At 29.9% G+C, this 18,525-nt stretch overlaps 1 protein-coding gene across 2 annotated transcripts in view; it reads left to right on the top strand.

Annotated features, from left to right (window-relative positions):
• The window catches only part of corn (cornetto), a 48,035-nt gene extending 30,094 nt beyond the window's left edge, over nt 1–17,941 (top strand). For both annotated transcript variants that reach the window (XM_065503499.1, XM_065503500.1), the window contains exons 2-9: nt 6,121–8,267; nt 8,515–8,698; nt 10,389–10,827; nt 10,911–11,187; nt 11,250–11,450; nt 11,510–11,681; nt 17,364–17,597; nt 17,669–17,941. In XM_065503499.1, coding sequence (XP_065359571.1) covers nt 6,166–8,267; nt 8,515–8,698; nt 10,389–10,827; nt 10,911–11,187; nt 11,250–11,450; nt 11,510–11,681; nt 17,364–17,597; nt 17,669–17,917 — 3,858 coding nt within the window. In that variant the 5' untranslated portion in view covers nt 6,121–6,165 and the 3' untranslated portion in view covers nt 17,918–17,941. The remainder of the gene's footprint in view (nt 1–6,120; nt 8,268–8,514; nt 8,699–10,388; nt 10,828–10,910; nt 11,188–11,249; nt 11,451–11,509; nt 11,682–17,363; nt 17,598–17,668) is intronic.
• The last annotated feature ends 584 nt before the right edge of the window (nt 17,942–18,525 follow it).

The following is an 18,525-nucleotide window of genomic DNA, read 5'->3' as shown; positions in this document are numbered from 1 at the left end:
GCCGTTAAAAAAATATTTTTTTTTGGCCATACCTGCGAATAGGTTAACGGTATCCTACGAAGACAAAAACTCATACACAAGTAAATACTAATATATTTTAAATAAAAATTAGCTTTTATTTTAATTTTTCTCGAAATATGTTAATTTTTTTTCCTAAATTTCTTGTTCAAGTGGCCTGAGACACGTTAATGGTCTGGCGAATTTGTAATAACTTTAACATTTTTTTAACCAAATTTTGTCATTTGTATCTCATTACAACGATAATTACGTACACATTATCGATTCTTTTGCATTCAATTGCAAAAGTATTTATTTAGTAGCAATATTTTTACAAAAACTGAAAAATTTGGCGATAATACAGTTTTTGAGTCATTTTGTCCCAAAGGAGATCAAGGGTTAATTTCCAAAAAAAAATGTAATGTAATATTCATTAATATAAATAAATCTACATATTTCTAGAAAACAATGTAGAAAGTTAACGAGTTTCACCTATTTATTCCATATAAATAGTAAAATTTTGTATATATCTGAACTTTGACCTCGATGCGCGTCCAGAAATCGTTGTCCGATTTGGCTAAAATTTTCAGCACTTAACTTTTATGCCTAGTGTCACAATATTCCACCCGGCACTCTTTGAAATCTAAAAAAATCGGCTGTCACTCTAATATGTATATTAGGGGGTCGAACAAACATACGACCCCCGGATTTAATTATGATAAAGTCAAATATTCGTAAATTTTTCACAACAATTTCCTAAATTTTCCCGAAAAAAGTTTATAAAATACAAACAAATTTACGAAAGCTTCCTCTGGCGGCACTCAAAAATAAAACCTCCAACACAAACACATTTAGCTAGAGGAAATAAAATTTTCTTTTGTCACGATTATTGAATATTTGGGAAAAATACCTAATTTGAAAAATTGTATTGGATTGAGAGTTAGAGAGTTAGTCCTATTGTATGTATTGTTTGATAGATATCCAACTCGTATCCCATTAAGCGACCAAAAACTCTTTTGAGCAAAAAATTAAAAAGATTTACTTTGTAGATTTCCTACTCACATCCCACTAAGCGACAAAAAAAAAACTCTTCAAAGAAAAGACCTAAGCTTTCTTTTGAGGGAAAAAAGTGCCCATTTTGAAAAAAGTCAGAAAAGTTTTTGATTTAAAACTTAAAATTTAAAAAAATAATTTATTTTTTTTTCGAAAAATTGAAGAAATATGTAGCTGTCTAAACTATTTGGGACACATTTTGATAAGAACAATAGGTAATAAGTTACAATGTCAAATTCTCTAATTCAGAGAGTACTTGGCCGATCTTGTTGGAAAATTGTGTCTGAAGACATCGATTTCAAAAGTTGGTTCACTTGACATGAAATCCCCCATATACTACATAAAATGGACATTTAAGTTTAAATCACTTTCCTTTGTTTTATTCCATTTTTGGTAGAAATATGTATAGTAGTATAATTAAACCGAAAGTAGAATGCGAAATCTATTTCATAGCTGTGACTACTAAAAGAAATGATTTACAGAATTTCTGCTCCATATTTAACTCCTCCACAAAAGATGTCTGTTGAAATACTTAATACACACTCGCATACGAAAGTAATTAAAAATTGTAGATACATCTATGTCTGCATAAATATAAGTGTATAACAAGTGTCTCCATGAATTTTACCAAGTCATATTTTTATATTATTGGCAAATTACACTGGTATTAATAAATAAATAAATTAACATTAAAATAAACAAGTAAGAGTGCTATATTCGGCTGTGCCGAATCTTATATACCCTTCACCAAATTATACTTTAAAATTTTAAATATTTTTAGGTAAACAAAATTTAATTTTTTTTTAGTTGTTTTTTTCATTTTTTGGACAAAAAAATTTTTCGTTATTTTAAATTTTTTTTTTTTAAATTAAAATTTTTTTAATTTTTTTTAAATTTTTTTTTTAAATTTTAAAATTTTTTTTTTTAAATTTTAAAATTTTTTTTTGGTTTTTTAAATTTTTTTTTTTTGAAAAAAAAAATTCGGGTTAAAATTTTTTTTTCCCGATTTTGACCCATTGTAGGTCCAACTTACTATGGTCTTATATACGTCGTTGCAAATGTCTTTGAAATATCTATCATTAGATATCCATATTGTCTATATTAATGTCTTAGTAATCCAGATATAGGTCAAAAATAGGTCAAAAATCGAGGTTGTCTTGGTTTTTTACTCATATCTCAGCCATTTGTGGACCGATTTTGCTGATTTTAAATAGCAAAATTCTCGAAAGCATGCCTGACAGAATTATTGAAGATTTGGATCCCGAAGATATCTGGGGTCTTCAGAAAACTGATTTCAACAGACAGACAGACAGACAGACAGACAGACGGACAGACAGACAGACAGACAGACAGACAGACAGACGGACATGGCTTAATCGACTCCGCTATCTATAAGGATCCAGAATATATATACTTTATAGGGTCGGAAATGAAAAATGTAGAAATTACAAACGGAATGACAAACTTATATATACCCTTCTCACGAAGGTGAAGGGTATAAAAACACATCCAACCAATTCTATTGTATGCATTTAAGATGTCTTTGTTTAGGAACAACAAAAATCGCATAAAAAGACAAAATAAATAATAATCTTTTCATGAACTCAATTCATTGAACAACCTGATTTTATTTGTTTCTGCCTGCTTCTTTTCACGTTTTTGTAAATTTATTTGTGTTTTTGTCATACATATGTACATAATTGTTAAAAATTATAAAAAATAGGTATGTATATGTAGAAAATAAACAAAATCATGCCATAAGTTACGAGTAACATTGCAATAGTCACACCAAAAAATTTATTTAAAAAAAAAATGCAAAAAAAATACAAACATAAATACATAAAATAAAATAAAATAACCCACAAATGTTTTAAGTTTAACATGTATGAATTTATACCTCATGTCATTCAAACAACAACTACAACAATTAAATCATGAAAAACTACTGGCAACAAACAGCCTATTTGTATTGATCAAAATCGACCTTAAAACACCCTACAGGCATTGGTGTGCAAGATGAATAGGACTAAAATAATAATACATAACTTTAAAAGAAAACAATTTAGAGTGTTGTGTTTGGTTTAGCTGAATCTTATATGTCCTTTTCCAAGTGTAATTCCAAGACAAATCTGTGTTAATAATAAAAAAAATAAAACAACGCCTTTTATTTGATAGACATATTTTCTATGTTTATAAACAAAAATATGTAAAAAAAATCGAGGTAGTTTTATATCTCAGTCCTTTATGGATCAAAAGTTGTTATGAATATATCTAATAGATTTGGGAGCTTTGAAAAACGTATTTTAATAAACACACATACATATGGAAATCGTTATATCGACTTCCTATATAAGGATCCACTATAAAAACAGAATGAAAAACGTATATGTATGTATATACATAGCTGTTCCCAAATTAAAAAAATATCCCCAAAAATCCACAAATACATTAGAAAATTTTTCCAAAAACTGATTTGAATGTGTAAATTGTAACATATGATACGTATTTCCATTGCAATAAAATATCTAATTTATATTAAAAAATCATGAAAAATGTTCACGTATAATTAATTTATCACTATCAATTCCCCGAAATATTAAAAACAAACCTTACAATATTTCCGTTTTTTGGGCACAAATCCCCACAACTAGCAATATTGTGATATTATTAAGGTTATGGATTTTTGAGATCTAACAGAAGAGTTATATTATCATTAAAAAATATATAATTTTAAAACTTTTTTTAAACTTATAAAACAAAGAAGCTATTGTTGCGCCTATTAGTAATTTTGAGAACATTTTTTACTTATTTGATTATTTAAGAACCTTTATTCAATACCCATTTAATTGCCAATATATTCCCAAATAACTCTACTGATTTCGAAGTTATCACAAAGACAAATTATAGAAATAGAAAATAAAAAACATCACTCCTGACACAACACTATGTTCTGCAACATTTTTATTATTTATATTCAGCCTAACTACAAAAGCCTGAAAGTCGATTTTAAGTCCATTAAGTTAACTATTATTTCAAATATTATTTAAAATTTTGTTTTATTGTTGGAAAAAGTTTTGAAAGTTTTTTTATAATATTTCTTATGGTACGAAAAAAAAACAATAGTTCTATTTTAAAATAAAGTCGACTTTAACAAAAATTATTATTAAAATTTCTTTTATAGTTAGAGTGTTTGTTTTTTTTAATTTTTTGAAATTTCTTTTATTTTATTTACGTTCATTGAAAAATATTTTTATTTATTTTAATATACAAGTCGACTTTAACAAAAATTAACTTTAAAATTACTGTTATAGTTAGGCTGATTGTTTTTTTAAATTTCATTAACATTTGTATAGTTAGTACTCGTACCTACAATTAATTGAACTAAGAATGTAACCCCCAATTATCCTATTAAGAATTTAACACACGTATGTATGCGTGTGCACTTAGAATGTATCATTCATTAGTCTTTTATATTCTGATGTTGATCTAGGTCATGTCATTTGTCTACCATTGCCACTGCAACATAATTGATGTAGGGTGTCAAAAGCGAATGTAGTTCATTTGATGTTGTGTTGTTGTTGTTTTGTTTTTATTATTTTGTTTGCACTTTAGGCCCTGTTTTGCGGTTGTTGTTGCTTTATGCATGTTTTCTTTGTGTTCGATTTGTTTTTAGTATTTTTTTCTAATAGATAAAGTCTAAAAAAAAGTCTATTGGGCTAATCATCTATGTAACTTGACCGTAAAAACCGAAACATACATATTTTTCTGCTTAAATGCATTAACACTGTTACAAAAAAAAACAAGTAAGAAAGTATGGTCGGTCAAGCCCGATCATATAATACCCTACACCAAGTAAATGAGTAAAAACATTTTTCTTTTAAAATTTTAATAATTTTTATTTTTGAGTGATTTTCGGAAGTGGGCCTTATATGGGGGCTATGACCAATTATGGACCGATCACCATAAAATTAGGTCGTGTGATTTATGTCTATATTAAAGTTAACTATGTTGAATTTTGTGTGTATACCAACATTTTTAAGCGATTTATGCGCGTTAAAGTGATTTTCGGAAGCGGGTCTATATGGGAGCTATGACTAATTATGGACCGATCGTAACAAAATTTGGTGACATGAATTTTGTATATATAAAACTTATTTGGAGCGAAATTTGTGTAGATACATAGATAAATTAAACATTTATGACCGATAAAGTCCAATTTCGAGGGGACATTTGTATGGGGGCTAGGTGAAATAATGGACCGATTTCAGCCAGTTTCAATAGGCTTGGTCCTTGTGCCGAAAAAGTAATATGTACCAAATTTGATCGAAATATCTTCAAAATTGCGACCTGTACTCTGCGCACAAGGTTTACATGGACAGCCAGCCAGCCAACCAGACGGACGGACATCGTTTAATCGACTCAGAAAGTGATTCTAAGTCGATCGGTATACTTTAAGGTGGGTGTTAGACTAATATTTTTGGGCGTTACAAACATCTGCACAAACGCATAATACCCTCCCCACTATGGTGGTGTAGGGTATAAAAACAACAACACAGCAAACACATACACAGACAAATAATAAATCCATATTCCTGCCAAGATTTTTGAGGGCTTCCTAGTTTACATTTTTTATGATCGTTTGCAGTGTCTGTCTGCATGTTGACGGCGATTCTAAAGATTTCGAAAATATCATTTCTATGAATAAAATCTATAAAAAGCACATCTGAGTATGTTTGACTTTATTTTCTTTATTTTTTTTACAAAAACAGACATTTTTTGTTTGTTTATTTTGAGTTTTGCTTGTATTTAAATATGCAGTGTTACATGTATACAATGTGTTCAGTCAGCAAGATTTGCAAGCATTTGGTGCAAAATAAATAAGAACAGATTGAAAAACTGACCTATAACAACATTTCCAGAATCATTCTCCTTCACTTAGAAAAACTTAGTCATGTGGCCACGTAATAATCATTTAATTTTGTATTTAATAAATGATTACAAAAATTATTAAAACGAACAACATTTATTGTTTTCCTTTTATAACTTTTTTTTTTATTTAATTTCTTACAGATTAAAAATATGAATTGAACAGATTGAAAGAGAAAAATCTTAAACATGTCTGCTATTCTTTTTAATCCGGAACAGGATTTGAACTCAACATCCTCCACAAATAATGAATCAAACACTTCCATAGAAAACAACCTGTCGTCTACTTATCACGATAATGAACCCCAACAGAAACAGAAGCTGGATCGGCCCTGCTCGGCTATTTATGAAGATATTTTAGATTCAAAAATGAATGGCCTACAAATCCGTGCAGATGTCGATGATGAAGTAGATCCCACTCTGAATGCAAGCAATGGTCAGAACTATTGTGATGGCAGCGACAGTGGTGTGGAAATTACAAACAATGTTAATGTCACATTACAGCGGGCATTAAGTAATCAGAGTGGTGGTTATGCCAGCAGTACACAAGGCTGTATAGATGACAACACCCAGGGTATAAATTTGTCGTGCAATTCGAGCATGATTAGCTGCAGTTCGGATGTGTACGATTTGAAACAACCTCATAGTTTGGCGGGTACCAATATAAATGGTTGTCGTTCTTCAAACAATTACGAATGTTGCAGTGAGAATGGTAGCGAAAGTAGCTCCATAACTGGACACACTACCATGGCAGTGCGTAGAGTTAATAATCACAATAATGTTAAGAAAAAAGTGGCCATGTTTGAACCATCAATGCATGAAAGTCTTATCATGAAGAGCAAGAGTTCGTCCAAGGAAGTAACAGTTGTTTCAACTCCAGCCCAACAACAGAACAGACCACGTTTAAGTGGTTTAAAAAGAGCTGTGTCTTTGCCCCGACCCACTCAGGGTACGGCTCAACAGGTACGAGAACGTTTAAGTGACAAAATGTACAACAACTCAAAGACCAACAACAACAATTGTTTGACTCCTTATCGTAATACCCAACCTCGTACTCCACAAACAAAACCCCAAAAACCAGAAACGTTACCCAGCCAATTGAGTCGGACCACTTCGATGAGCATGCAGCGTCTCATACAACGTACCCCCTCCATGAGTAGGGCTCGTACACCATCAACTCCAGATGATGGACGGTGGCCCGGAGTTACTAGCTCCAGATCTACGGCGGCCAGAAGAGGATTGTCCGTTACTCCGGATTTGTCTTCTATGAAAATGCGTTCTAGCATGATGGCTAGCATGGAAATTAAGTCGTCTTCATCCAGTCCTTATGGCACTTTGCCTCGCAGGCGTAAACAAAAGTCTGTGGAAGATCTTACAGGACGCAGTTCAAGAAGTAGTTCCATTACCAGAGAGTCCCGAATGACTTCATCGGTAATCATGACTTCACGCAAAAGCTTGGCTACTTCCTATGCCACTAGTTCCAACAGCACACCAACACAACATAAATCCATCACCTCATCTCTAAGCTTAGCCAAAACATCATCCCTTAGAAAACCCCAAACGCCTTCTTGCAAAACTAGAATCTATCATGAAACGGCCTCCCAAACTGCATTAACTAACACCGATATAGAAAAGGCATTTGCTGGCGTGGTTCTTCCCGCCCGCTCTATAGAATCGGTGGAACAAAAGGATCAAGAAACCCATGCTGAGATACGGGATCAAGAAATGGAACGCTTAAGAGATGAAGTCAGACATTTAGCCCAGCGCGAACAAGATCTAGCAGCAAAACTTAAAAGAGAACGTGAAGAAAAATTGGCCATGCAAAGAGAATTACATTTGAATACCGAAAAAGTGATGGGCCTTTTAAACCTGGCACGCATAGCCGGTAATGGCAAGATCTTGGATGCTGGAACACCCACTTCCGATGAGGGTGAAGCAAATCATGATAGTCTTCTTATGTTGGAATCACAGATACAAATGTCCGGCCATGAGCTAATCGAAAGACAGCAGGAAGTTGGCCAACTGAGAAAATTATGTAGATCTCTGCAGGCAGAAATGGAAAGATCTCTCATGCAACAGGAATGTCTGATGCAGGAGAAGGCAGCCATTGAACAGGAATCGAGTGAGTTGCAAGATTTCTTGCAACACGAAAAGGCTGCCATGTGCGATGCCCTCAAGGACCTCGAAACGGATTATCAACAATGTCAACAACAATTGAGCAGCAAAGATGAAGAGGTGAAGGTGTTAAGAGATGAATGCAGACACTTGGTGCGGTTAAATGAGCAGAGAAGGTGAGTGCCGTATATATTATTAAAAATAGTATTCTCAATACCACCATGACATGTAAAAATAATTTGTAGATAAGTACAATTATAAATATCAACAACTTAACTTGAAAATTTACAAAATTATTCTCTCAAATAAACAATATTAGGAACAAGTAAATGGATGTTTGTTAATCATTTATATAGTATATACCTCCATTGTAGAATAATTAATATTAAAATATGTATTTTTTATTCCTTATTTCTCCTCTAGACAAGAAAATCGCATGCTACAAACAAAATACGCTGCCTTGGAATCAAAATCGAAGGAACTGATCATGCAACAAAATGCCTCAGTTTCAGGGGCTACTGCCGCTTTGTCTGGATTACATGCACGTTTGGATAACTTGGTGGAACAATTAGTGTTCTCATACAATATATCCGAACAAGATTTGGAGGTATGTTAAAAATCTACAGTGTTTTTAGAATTATACAATACTTATATTGTATTTATATGGAGTAACGTAAAGTTAAAACGAGCTAGATGAAGCTGTTTAAGGAATTATTTTATATTGCGTTTCATAGAAAACTTTTTTACTCCCTTTTCTTTTGAAATAGAGAAACTGGCAGTAAACGTTTTTGTACCGGAAAATATTTATAACTACCTTCCCTTCATTATATGTTTTTGCAATCAAATGAAAAGATGTTTTTGCTAATGTCTGTTATTCTCTTCAACAGGGAGGTTTTTTTTTTTTTTAAAAAACAGATTTATACGCTTTTTAATTGATTGTGCAATTAAGAATTTTTGTTTTGTAATTGATAACTATAAAAAATCACTCTCACACTGAAAATAACTAAAATTATTGTAGTAAAAAGATAAAATTATCTAAAATTGTTTATCGAGCTTAGTTGAAAAACACAAATTTGAGTTGTGAAATGTGCAATATGTAGTTTTATTACGAACAAATACAATTTTTGTATTTATCTTAATTTATGACGATAATGTACATTACAGCCACTCACTTCATTTGCAAATGAAAAATTTGAATTTGTTAACCCTCCCCCTCAAAATAAAACTTGGTTTGTTTGGGAACTACGAGTATCTACTAGTCAAAACAAACATATCAGTTTGAATGTCCGATAACACTTGGACTAAGTAAAACGAATATTGATTTACTTCTTAAATCAAGTAAATTTTTTTAAGATTTGAAATTACTTTCAAACATTTAAAAATTTGCATAAAAAATACTTTAAAAAAATACAAATTGTGGAATATCCCATTATTAAGAGCCAGTCTGGACATTACGTACGTTCAGTTAGAGGGGACTTGAAAAGCAATGCAAAAATCTGAAAAAAGTTTTAATTGTTTATTTTAGTTTATAGAAATGATTTTAAAAAAGTAATTTAATCTTAGTTAAAATTAGTTTTTGTTCAATGAATAATAAAATAAATGGATTTAAAGAAAATCTGTCAAGATATAAATTCAAAATACCGATTTCCAAATATCTTTCAGGTATTACGAACCCTAAAACGAACAGTATATATTATTTTATTTGGTCCCTCATATCATTAAGATCATGTATATCATCTGATTCATTAAAATATACATACATACATATGTATGTATAGTAGAAGTGATGAAGAATGTTAAATTACAAATGTTACAAATAATAATTTTTTTTTGTTCCATTACATTTTCCACAGCAAAGCAGCAGTGAAGATGAACAAGTCTTACACTGACACTGTATTTTAAGATTAAGTAGGGTGGGTTGGCTTTTTAACAATTTGATAATTTTCTTTAAAGGATTTTTAAGCTTGAAATTAGAAAAACAATAAAAGAATTACTAAAATGAAACAAAAAAACGCATGCATATTCATGATTAAGCGTAGAAGACTAAATATATAAATACATAATACTACTATCTACACACACTATATAACTAAATACATACATATATTTATATACATACATATATAAAAAAAACAATATTTAATTCATCTCCAAATATAAATTGGTGTAGCTAGTTAAAAAAAAATATGTATGTTAACAAAAACAAAGAACAAATTCTTGGCTTGTTACTTTTATAAATCACTTGTAAGACTAGGTGTCGAAATTCGATTATTGAAATTTAACCCTTGCTATTTTAGGATATTGGTTTTCAAAATGATACACAAACAAATGTCAGTGCCAGTGGGGAAAATTCTTTGGATTGTGAAACGTCATCCGTTAAATTAACGCTCAATGGTCATGAAGTAACTCAAACGCAGCAGCATCCACAAACTCTCAATTTTGCACAGTCTCAAAATCATCATCATCATCATTCACAATTCCAATTGAATTCGGCCAGTGATGGTTCTTTGTCACCACAAAGAAATCAATCATTTATCGCGGCTGTTATTAGTGCCATACGAAATGCCACAACACACTCGGGCAAACGATTGCTAGTAAGACATAATAAGCGACACAGTGCTGGTGGAGGCACTGGTGCAGGACTCCACCATCATCATCATCAGCAGCATCAGCATAACCAGTTAAATATAAATAGTCATAATAATAATCAACAAAATATGAATGAAAACAATGGAGGTGAGTAAAGCGATGATATCGATGATCATATAAACTTTTGATTTTTTATAAAGTAAAACTAATTTGCATTTCTATTCCCTTAGATGATTCGGATTCTACAGAAATGTTGGACTCGGAAACAGAACCCTGTCTCATGATGGACAACGTTTTAGAGGATGTGCCCATGCCGGATTCTCACTCCCATAACATGGTGTCTTCATGTACGGGTATGATATCACAAATAGAAATACCCTCGGAAATTCTCAATGTAACAACAGCCGATGAATCGTTGCAAAATCTATCGCAAGCTATTGTCAATCGACAGAATATGGAATCACAAGTGAATGCGTTAAATGTGCACAAAATGAATTTCCAGTTAAAGTAAGTTAAGCAATGCAAATAAATTAAACATTCTGTACTCAAAAACCTGTTTACACACATAGTGAGCAGCAGCCAAGTTGCACGGAAGAAATGAGTTGCCATGATTCGGTGGCTGAAATGCCCTCATTAGTTGAGTATTCGGTTACTCAAGCTGTCGTGGACCAAGTCATTGAGGTCGACAGTTTAGTAACGAAGTTATTGAAGGTTTTGCGTCTCATACAACTGGACAATGATAATTGCATACAACAGTTAATCATGGATAAGTAAGTTGGAAATTTAAAAATCTAATAATATGGTAATTAAATTTGTTTTTTTTCTTTAGAAATAAATTGCAACAAAACAAAGAAGACATGTTGGAAAAAATTAAAGACTTGCAAGATGTTAATGTCAAACTACAAGACGAACTAATGGATGCCACCCAAGAGTTAATGTTGAAAAATAATGATTTATCAAATACCAAAGCAGAAATCCAACGTCATCGTAATGAAATTGATGTAAGATTTTAAACATTAGAAACTATCAGTAGTAGTATTAGAATCCCAATTATTGTATAAAACAAAACAAACAAAAAAAAATACTATCTACATACATTATATGCATATTCATACATACATTTTTTTCTTCATACACTTTCCCTTTGTTCCTTTCGTTTTATACGATTTTTACGCTATACAATTTTGATTATCATTATTGCGTTTAGATGTATTTGAAAAATATTTACATTTTATACATACACTAATTATTTACATTACATTTAAAATACTTTTTGCAAACATTTTTATTTGCATATATATAAACATATTGTTTGTTTGTATCCTCGTCTATTTGATTTCTACTTTTTGGTCTCATTTTACATCCATTTATTCAGTCATTCATTCTGTTTAACGATTTTATTTTATACGAGTACATATTTATTATTTTAGTTTTCTTTTTCAATGAAAATTTTGTTATTTTTTTAAAAAAAAACATTTTATTGTACCACTGTAATTTAAAAGTTTCCTTTTATTCTATCTGCACTTACATATAAATTAACAAATATTTTTGATTTTTAATAAAAACAAAATACAAGTTTAATTTTTTATTACTCAAATACGTTGTCTTTTTTTGGTTTTATTATTTGATTTTTTATTGCTATTATTTATACCAGTATCATTTATTAATACAGACCCTGTAGGAAATGTCAATATTAAAAATGTGCTGAATCGCTATTGATTTTGTCAACAGCACTAGTTTCTAATTATACCCCATACAAGGCTTAGTGCTATAGACATTTAACATGTGCGTGTCATTGAAAATCCTCTAGTAACACTATGACTATTGACTTCCTATTGACTAGGTACTTCTCATGGATCCATATGGTGACATTAGAACCAGGATTTTCCTAGTTTGGAAGTTTCCTGTAAGCTATGTCAATAGTAAATAGGTGGTGTCATACTAGCGACATTGTCACCAGCTTTTTCACTCAAAACTGTTTCACTATTTACACTCCTATTTTTTATAAAATTATTTGTTTTCTAATATGTATGCCTTTTATAACTTTTTTTCCGCATGTTGAACTGTTTATTTTTTATATTTCTAAACAAAATAATAATAATTTTAATGCCTTCAACAGACGAGAGAGCTATTGCGCAGTAGAATTTTTTCACATAAATAAACATAAATGTCAACAGAAGAGGCATTGTATGGTGTACAATTAGTCGTCAATACTGTTGACCAAGTCAAGAGCAAGTCAATACAGTTTAACTATAGACATTTTCTTAAGGAATATTGCAACGTTTGTTGACAATGTCACTAGATATACACCACACTTTTGGTCTCTGTACTTTTTATATTTACACAGAAATGAAAGATTGGAGACATTTGAACTAGTACTGTTGACAAAAAGACATATGGACCCAGTCTGACTGCAGGGGAGGAATACATATTCGATGTGGGAGTTTTTTTGTTGTTGTTATCTTGATACATTCAATATATTCAAATTGTATATCGAGCCAAAACCAGTATTTATGAACGTGAGTTTGATTTGGCAAGTATTAGTTCCTGATCGGAACAGAATTTATTTATAAGATTTCTTGTTAAAGTTACAGTAATTTGTTGCCAATAGAATAACTTGATAGACTTTTTTTTACTAGCAACAGAATCCAAATTGGGTCATTTAGACTGAATGATGGATTAACAATAAATTTGTTATCACAACCAAAAATATTTCAGATATTAGAGAAAATAACGACAAAAATACTGTTTTAAATTTGTTTATATGTATTCTGAATCAAAAACGTTATTTTCGAAACCAAATACGAACTTTTTTTTTTAACTTAGTCGCAGCTCTTACTTAAAATCGGTTTGTCGGATAACCGAAAATTGGACTTTTTGAAAAACAGTTTATGAAAAAAGTTTCAACAATAAAATTTTATATGTAAAAAAATACAATAAATTGCTATACTACGTAGCTATATAATTTGTAATTTTTAGTAGTCAGGAGTGATTAAAGATATTTAATTAATAAAATTAGATATAGAAAGGCCCTAAAATGTCACACAAATACACCTCGTCCCAAATATTTAATGCAATATTATCAGAAATAACGCTTTTACAAACAATTGAATAAAAAGTTACATTTTAATAATATTTACTATACTATTTAGAAGTCAAGCGAATTCAAAAACTGATTTTATCTCTTAATTTTATTATTATATGCCTGGCTACCTTCATCAAAAATATTTTCTTAAATTTATGTTATGAACATTTTAAAAACTTTGAAATGTTTTTTTTTTTCAATATTTTGATATTGTGGCTTATGGAGTTAGTAGAGCAGGTTCTTCAATTATTGTAATGCCCGAACATTTTTATTGTAAGAGCTTTTTATATCAGCAGTTTAGATTTTAAAGCAGACTATATGTGTGATAGAGTTTCTATAAAAATTAATAAAAATATACACAATACCATGAAATTTATTAATTTTCGTGCATAATTTTAAAAAGCGGGTAACCGAGTTATGAAAACCTGGTACACCTGTTAACCGAAAATCAACATTATTAATTAACCGGTTAACAAAAAACCAAAATTGCGTTTTTTCAAAAATTTTACCGGTTTTTTTCTTAATTTAATATTAAAAAAATACAAAATTTTTTCTACAGATTTTCAATTTATAAAATATTGTTGCTGACTTCAATGATCACTTTTAATTATGACATGACGTGAAATTTGTAAAGTACTTAAGTAACACTTTGTTCAGAAAAATTATTGCAACAATTGACCCTAAGAAGTTGAAGGAGTGCGAATTGATCAAGACCTTTTGTATAAAATCTTTTGTAGTAGGATTTGGAATATGTAATATAAATTTATTTTCCAAATTATAAAATTTAAAAATCTTTCCTCGTTTTTTTTTGTATCTGACTGACGTTAAGCTATTTAAATTTCCATTTGATATATTTTTTGGTTAAGATATAAGATAAAGAAAACAAGTATGAAAGTTTTTTTTTTTAATTTCAATAAATTATTTTCGGAAGTTGGCGTTTTATGGGAGCTATGACCAATTATGGTCCAACCATGTAAGTATCTTTTTCAATTAGGAAGTGTTTTTGGTGAAATTTATTAAGCAAATGTTTGGTATTTTATTTCGCCTACAACAAATTACTGACTATCATTCAGATAGACTTGCCACCTTTTGAAATTTCCAAAACGGGACACCACTAAATGATCTGCAATCTAGACTTTAGACTTTAAAAAAACATAAACGTAAATAAAATAGGAATATGTTTATTTGTTTGTGACTTATAGCAGAATAAACCACTGGACCGATGGTCTTGAAATTTGTTATGTATGTTCTCCTATACCTGAATGGACCAATAGGCTATTTTAAAAATTCAAGTGTTCGTCGCACTTCCCATACAAAGTAAATAGTTATTATGGAATATCTGATGAACTATAACTGTGAAAGCCGCAAAACTTAGCAGAATTTACTTCGGTATAATTGTGCGCATTTTGGCTAAAAATGGGCGTGACACATACAAAGTAAATAGTTATTTTTGAATATCTGGAGAACTATAACTGTGAAAGTCTTACAACTTTATACGACTCAATTTCTTATCTGTGTATGAAGTCTTACCATAAATGGGACTGATCGGAATAGGGAGTGTGGCACCTTTCATAGAGTGTAAATAGTAATTATCGAATAGTGGAAGTCTTAAATTATTTCCCTAATATCACCCTTACTATTCTACATAGTTTGGGTGAATATGGTATTGTGTTAGTGGGCGTGGCACCTCTCATACAAATTAAATACATAATTTCGAATATCTGGAGTACTATAATTGTAATGTATTTAAACTAAGTATGAATCAAATTCTAATTACTGAACGGAGTTTAGCTAAAAATGGTCTGGATCGGAACAGTGGGTGTGGCACTTTCCATACAAAGTACATAGTCAATTTTAAATATCTGGATAATTAAGACTGCGAGATTTTCAAACTTTGTCTGAAAATTTATTTTTTATAATTTTATCTAATTTGTTTCAAAAAATTGTTTATAAAATCTTTCACATTTTTTATTTTACTACGATAAAGTTTAATTATTTCAGTCTATAATTTTGAATTTATATTTTTAATAAATTTTATCAGCTTTTATTAAATCTTTATTTGAAGTAATAAATTCAACAAATTTAGCACATCTTAGCTCTGAAATTGGAATGGACCAACAACTCAGCTTTAACTAAAGGTACAAGCATCCTAGAACGAGTATCGTGCCATTTATGTTTCATGAATGTATACTGTAAACATTATTTTCTTCTTTATTTATATAATTCTTCTGTACGTCTGTTAGTTACTGAACTCCTCCTTAAAGGCTGGGCCGATTTCGATGAAATTTGTTGTGTGTGTTTGAGTAAGTCCCTGGATGGTTTATATTCACAATTGACCTATATAGTAACAATGGGCATGGCACCTCCGATACAAAGTAAAAATTTATTAATGCATATCTGGAGTACTATTATAGTGGGAGTCTTCAAACTTTGTGGGAGCTATGGCAGAACAACGTTTGCCGGGACAGCTAGTTTAATATATAATTGAATGAGTTTTTTCGGAACTCATAGAAGTTAATGCACTAAAGGTTTATAAAAAAAAATATTTTGTATGAAAATTTTATTTTATAAAGCTTTTATAAATTTAAAATATGAATATGGAGTAAGAATATGTTGTTAAATAGTGATTTTTTGAGAAAATACTATATTTCAGAAATTAAAGCATTCTTGTCTATTGGTATTTCCAATTTTTGATTTCTTTATATTTTTTGTGGTAATTAATGAAAAAGTTATGTTTTTTTTTTTAAACGGGACAAATGGCGTCCCGTTCAGAGTATCGCCGGCACACGGGACATTCGACTCTAAAACTGGTCAGTCCCGTCGAAAACGGGACGGTTGGCAAGTCTACATTCAGATATCAGTAGCAATGAATTCTTTATGATTTATATATGTACGTTCGCAAGCTTCTACATTTTATTATTTTGTTAATTTGTTTACTATAATTTATTTAAGTACATACTAACTAGTAAATATATATATAATAATATTGTTGTAATTATTTTGTGTAAAATGTTGATGTACATATACATATTTTATTATGTGTGTTTTAGCTAAAATTACTTAAAAACTTTATAACGCAGTAGTAGTAATTACCCCAATAAAATCCCCTCATCATAAACAACTTGTTATTTATTGAAGATTAAAATGAATGTAACCACTTTTTTCTGTACCATAAACCATTAAACCAACCAACCATTCTTAAAAATCTTTGCAATGCAATCAATCCATTTATAAACATATATATATATATATATATATATATATATGTATAAACCATAAACTAAAATCATGATCATCAAAAAACCATTTTGTCATCACTACTTCTTATCACCACCACTCATCGTTCTATGTTCCAATGTTAACCACCACAACTAATAAATAAATAAATCAATCAATCAATAATTATTTAATAACTTGTCATAATCATGTTTGTATCAAAAACATTCCATTAAAACAACACACACAGAAGAAATCCTTATTTCGTTAAATTAATGAAAAACAAAAAAAAAATAAACATAATTAACAAAACAAGAACAAACTTAATGTAAAAATAATGTATTTAAATCAAAAAATATACCCCTCCAAAAATAAAAATTAGCGTTTAACCGAGGACATCTGTAATTTGAGCACATTGTGCAGTAACTATCGCAAACTATCGCCCAGCACTGAATTGCCACAATTCCCCATTTTGAATTTAACATTGCAATCGGAAATTGTTGATAATCATGACGAAATAGGTGGAATTATAAATCTGCTCAAGATGTGGCAAGCAGATGGACAACTGAAGGACAATAGAATACAGCAGTGTATGGCAAATATTTTAGAATTAAATGTATGTAACTAAACTTTTTATCACACTTCATCAACACAAAATTTTAATATGTTTTTTTTTTTATATTTCAGTCAGCCCCGAAAAATCACAACAATGTTATACATCCTTTAAATGAACGTTTACGCGTCTACGCCAATCAATTGGAAAACATATTAAGGGTATTAGATACCGCCAGTCCTCAATTAATTAGTGGAAATCCTGCTTTACAGCAGCTACACAAGGATTTGGAAATCGTTAAGCTTAATGCCAACTGGTCCCAACTTTTGGCCGAGACCGACGAGAGTCATCATAATTGTAATGAAGATATAAATGCCAATTAAATTAAAATTTTTATGAAAAACCAAAAAGAACAAACCAAAATCCAAAATTATTTACAAAATGTACGTCCATGAATTTATGAAACCGTGAAACAAAATCATCTAAAAAAATTATTCAAAATTTACAGTATTTTTAGCTTTTAAATATAAATTATATTCAATTATTTTTATTAAAACAAAAAAACCTACAAACACATGATTGTATTTGTAAATACAAATCAATAACAAAAATGTATTTAGCTAAGTATTAAATTAAAACAAATAATGTTTAATTTTATATTGTTTAAAAACTTGCCAAAACAAAAGTTATCAAAAACCATAAAAGGCTCTATGAAATATTGAAATCAAAGGTATTTAAACGCAAAAAAAAAATTACAATAGTTTTTTGAATATGATTCCTAAAAATTTCTAGTAAATGATCCTATTACTGCAAGCATCTACAAATATTTTTAAACTATGTTCGTACGTTTGTTAACATATTTTACAATTTCAATATTTTATTTTGCCAGCATATATTTTTTAATAACTTAATTAACTAATCTTAAACTATTGCAAATTGGTTAAATTTACAGCACGTTCATAATTAGATTAAAACTACTAAAACTAGAAAT

The sequence above is a fragment of the Calliphora vicina genome, chromosome 3 (genome assembly GCF_958450345.1).
Source record: "Calliphora vicina chromosome 3, idCalVici1.1, whole genome shotgun sequence".
Classification (NCBI taxonomy): Eukaryota; Metazoa; Arthropoda; class Insecta; order Diptera; family Calliphoridae; genus Calliphora; species Calliphora vicina.
Note: the sequence above shows the minus strand (reverse complement) of the source record. Positions and strands in the feature narration are given on the sequence as shown.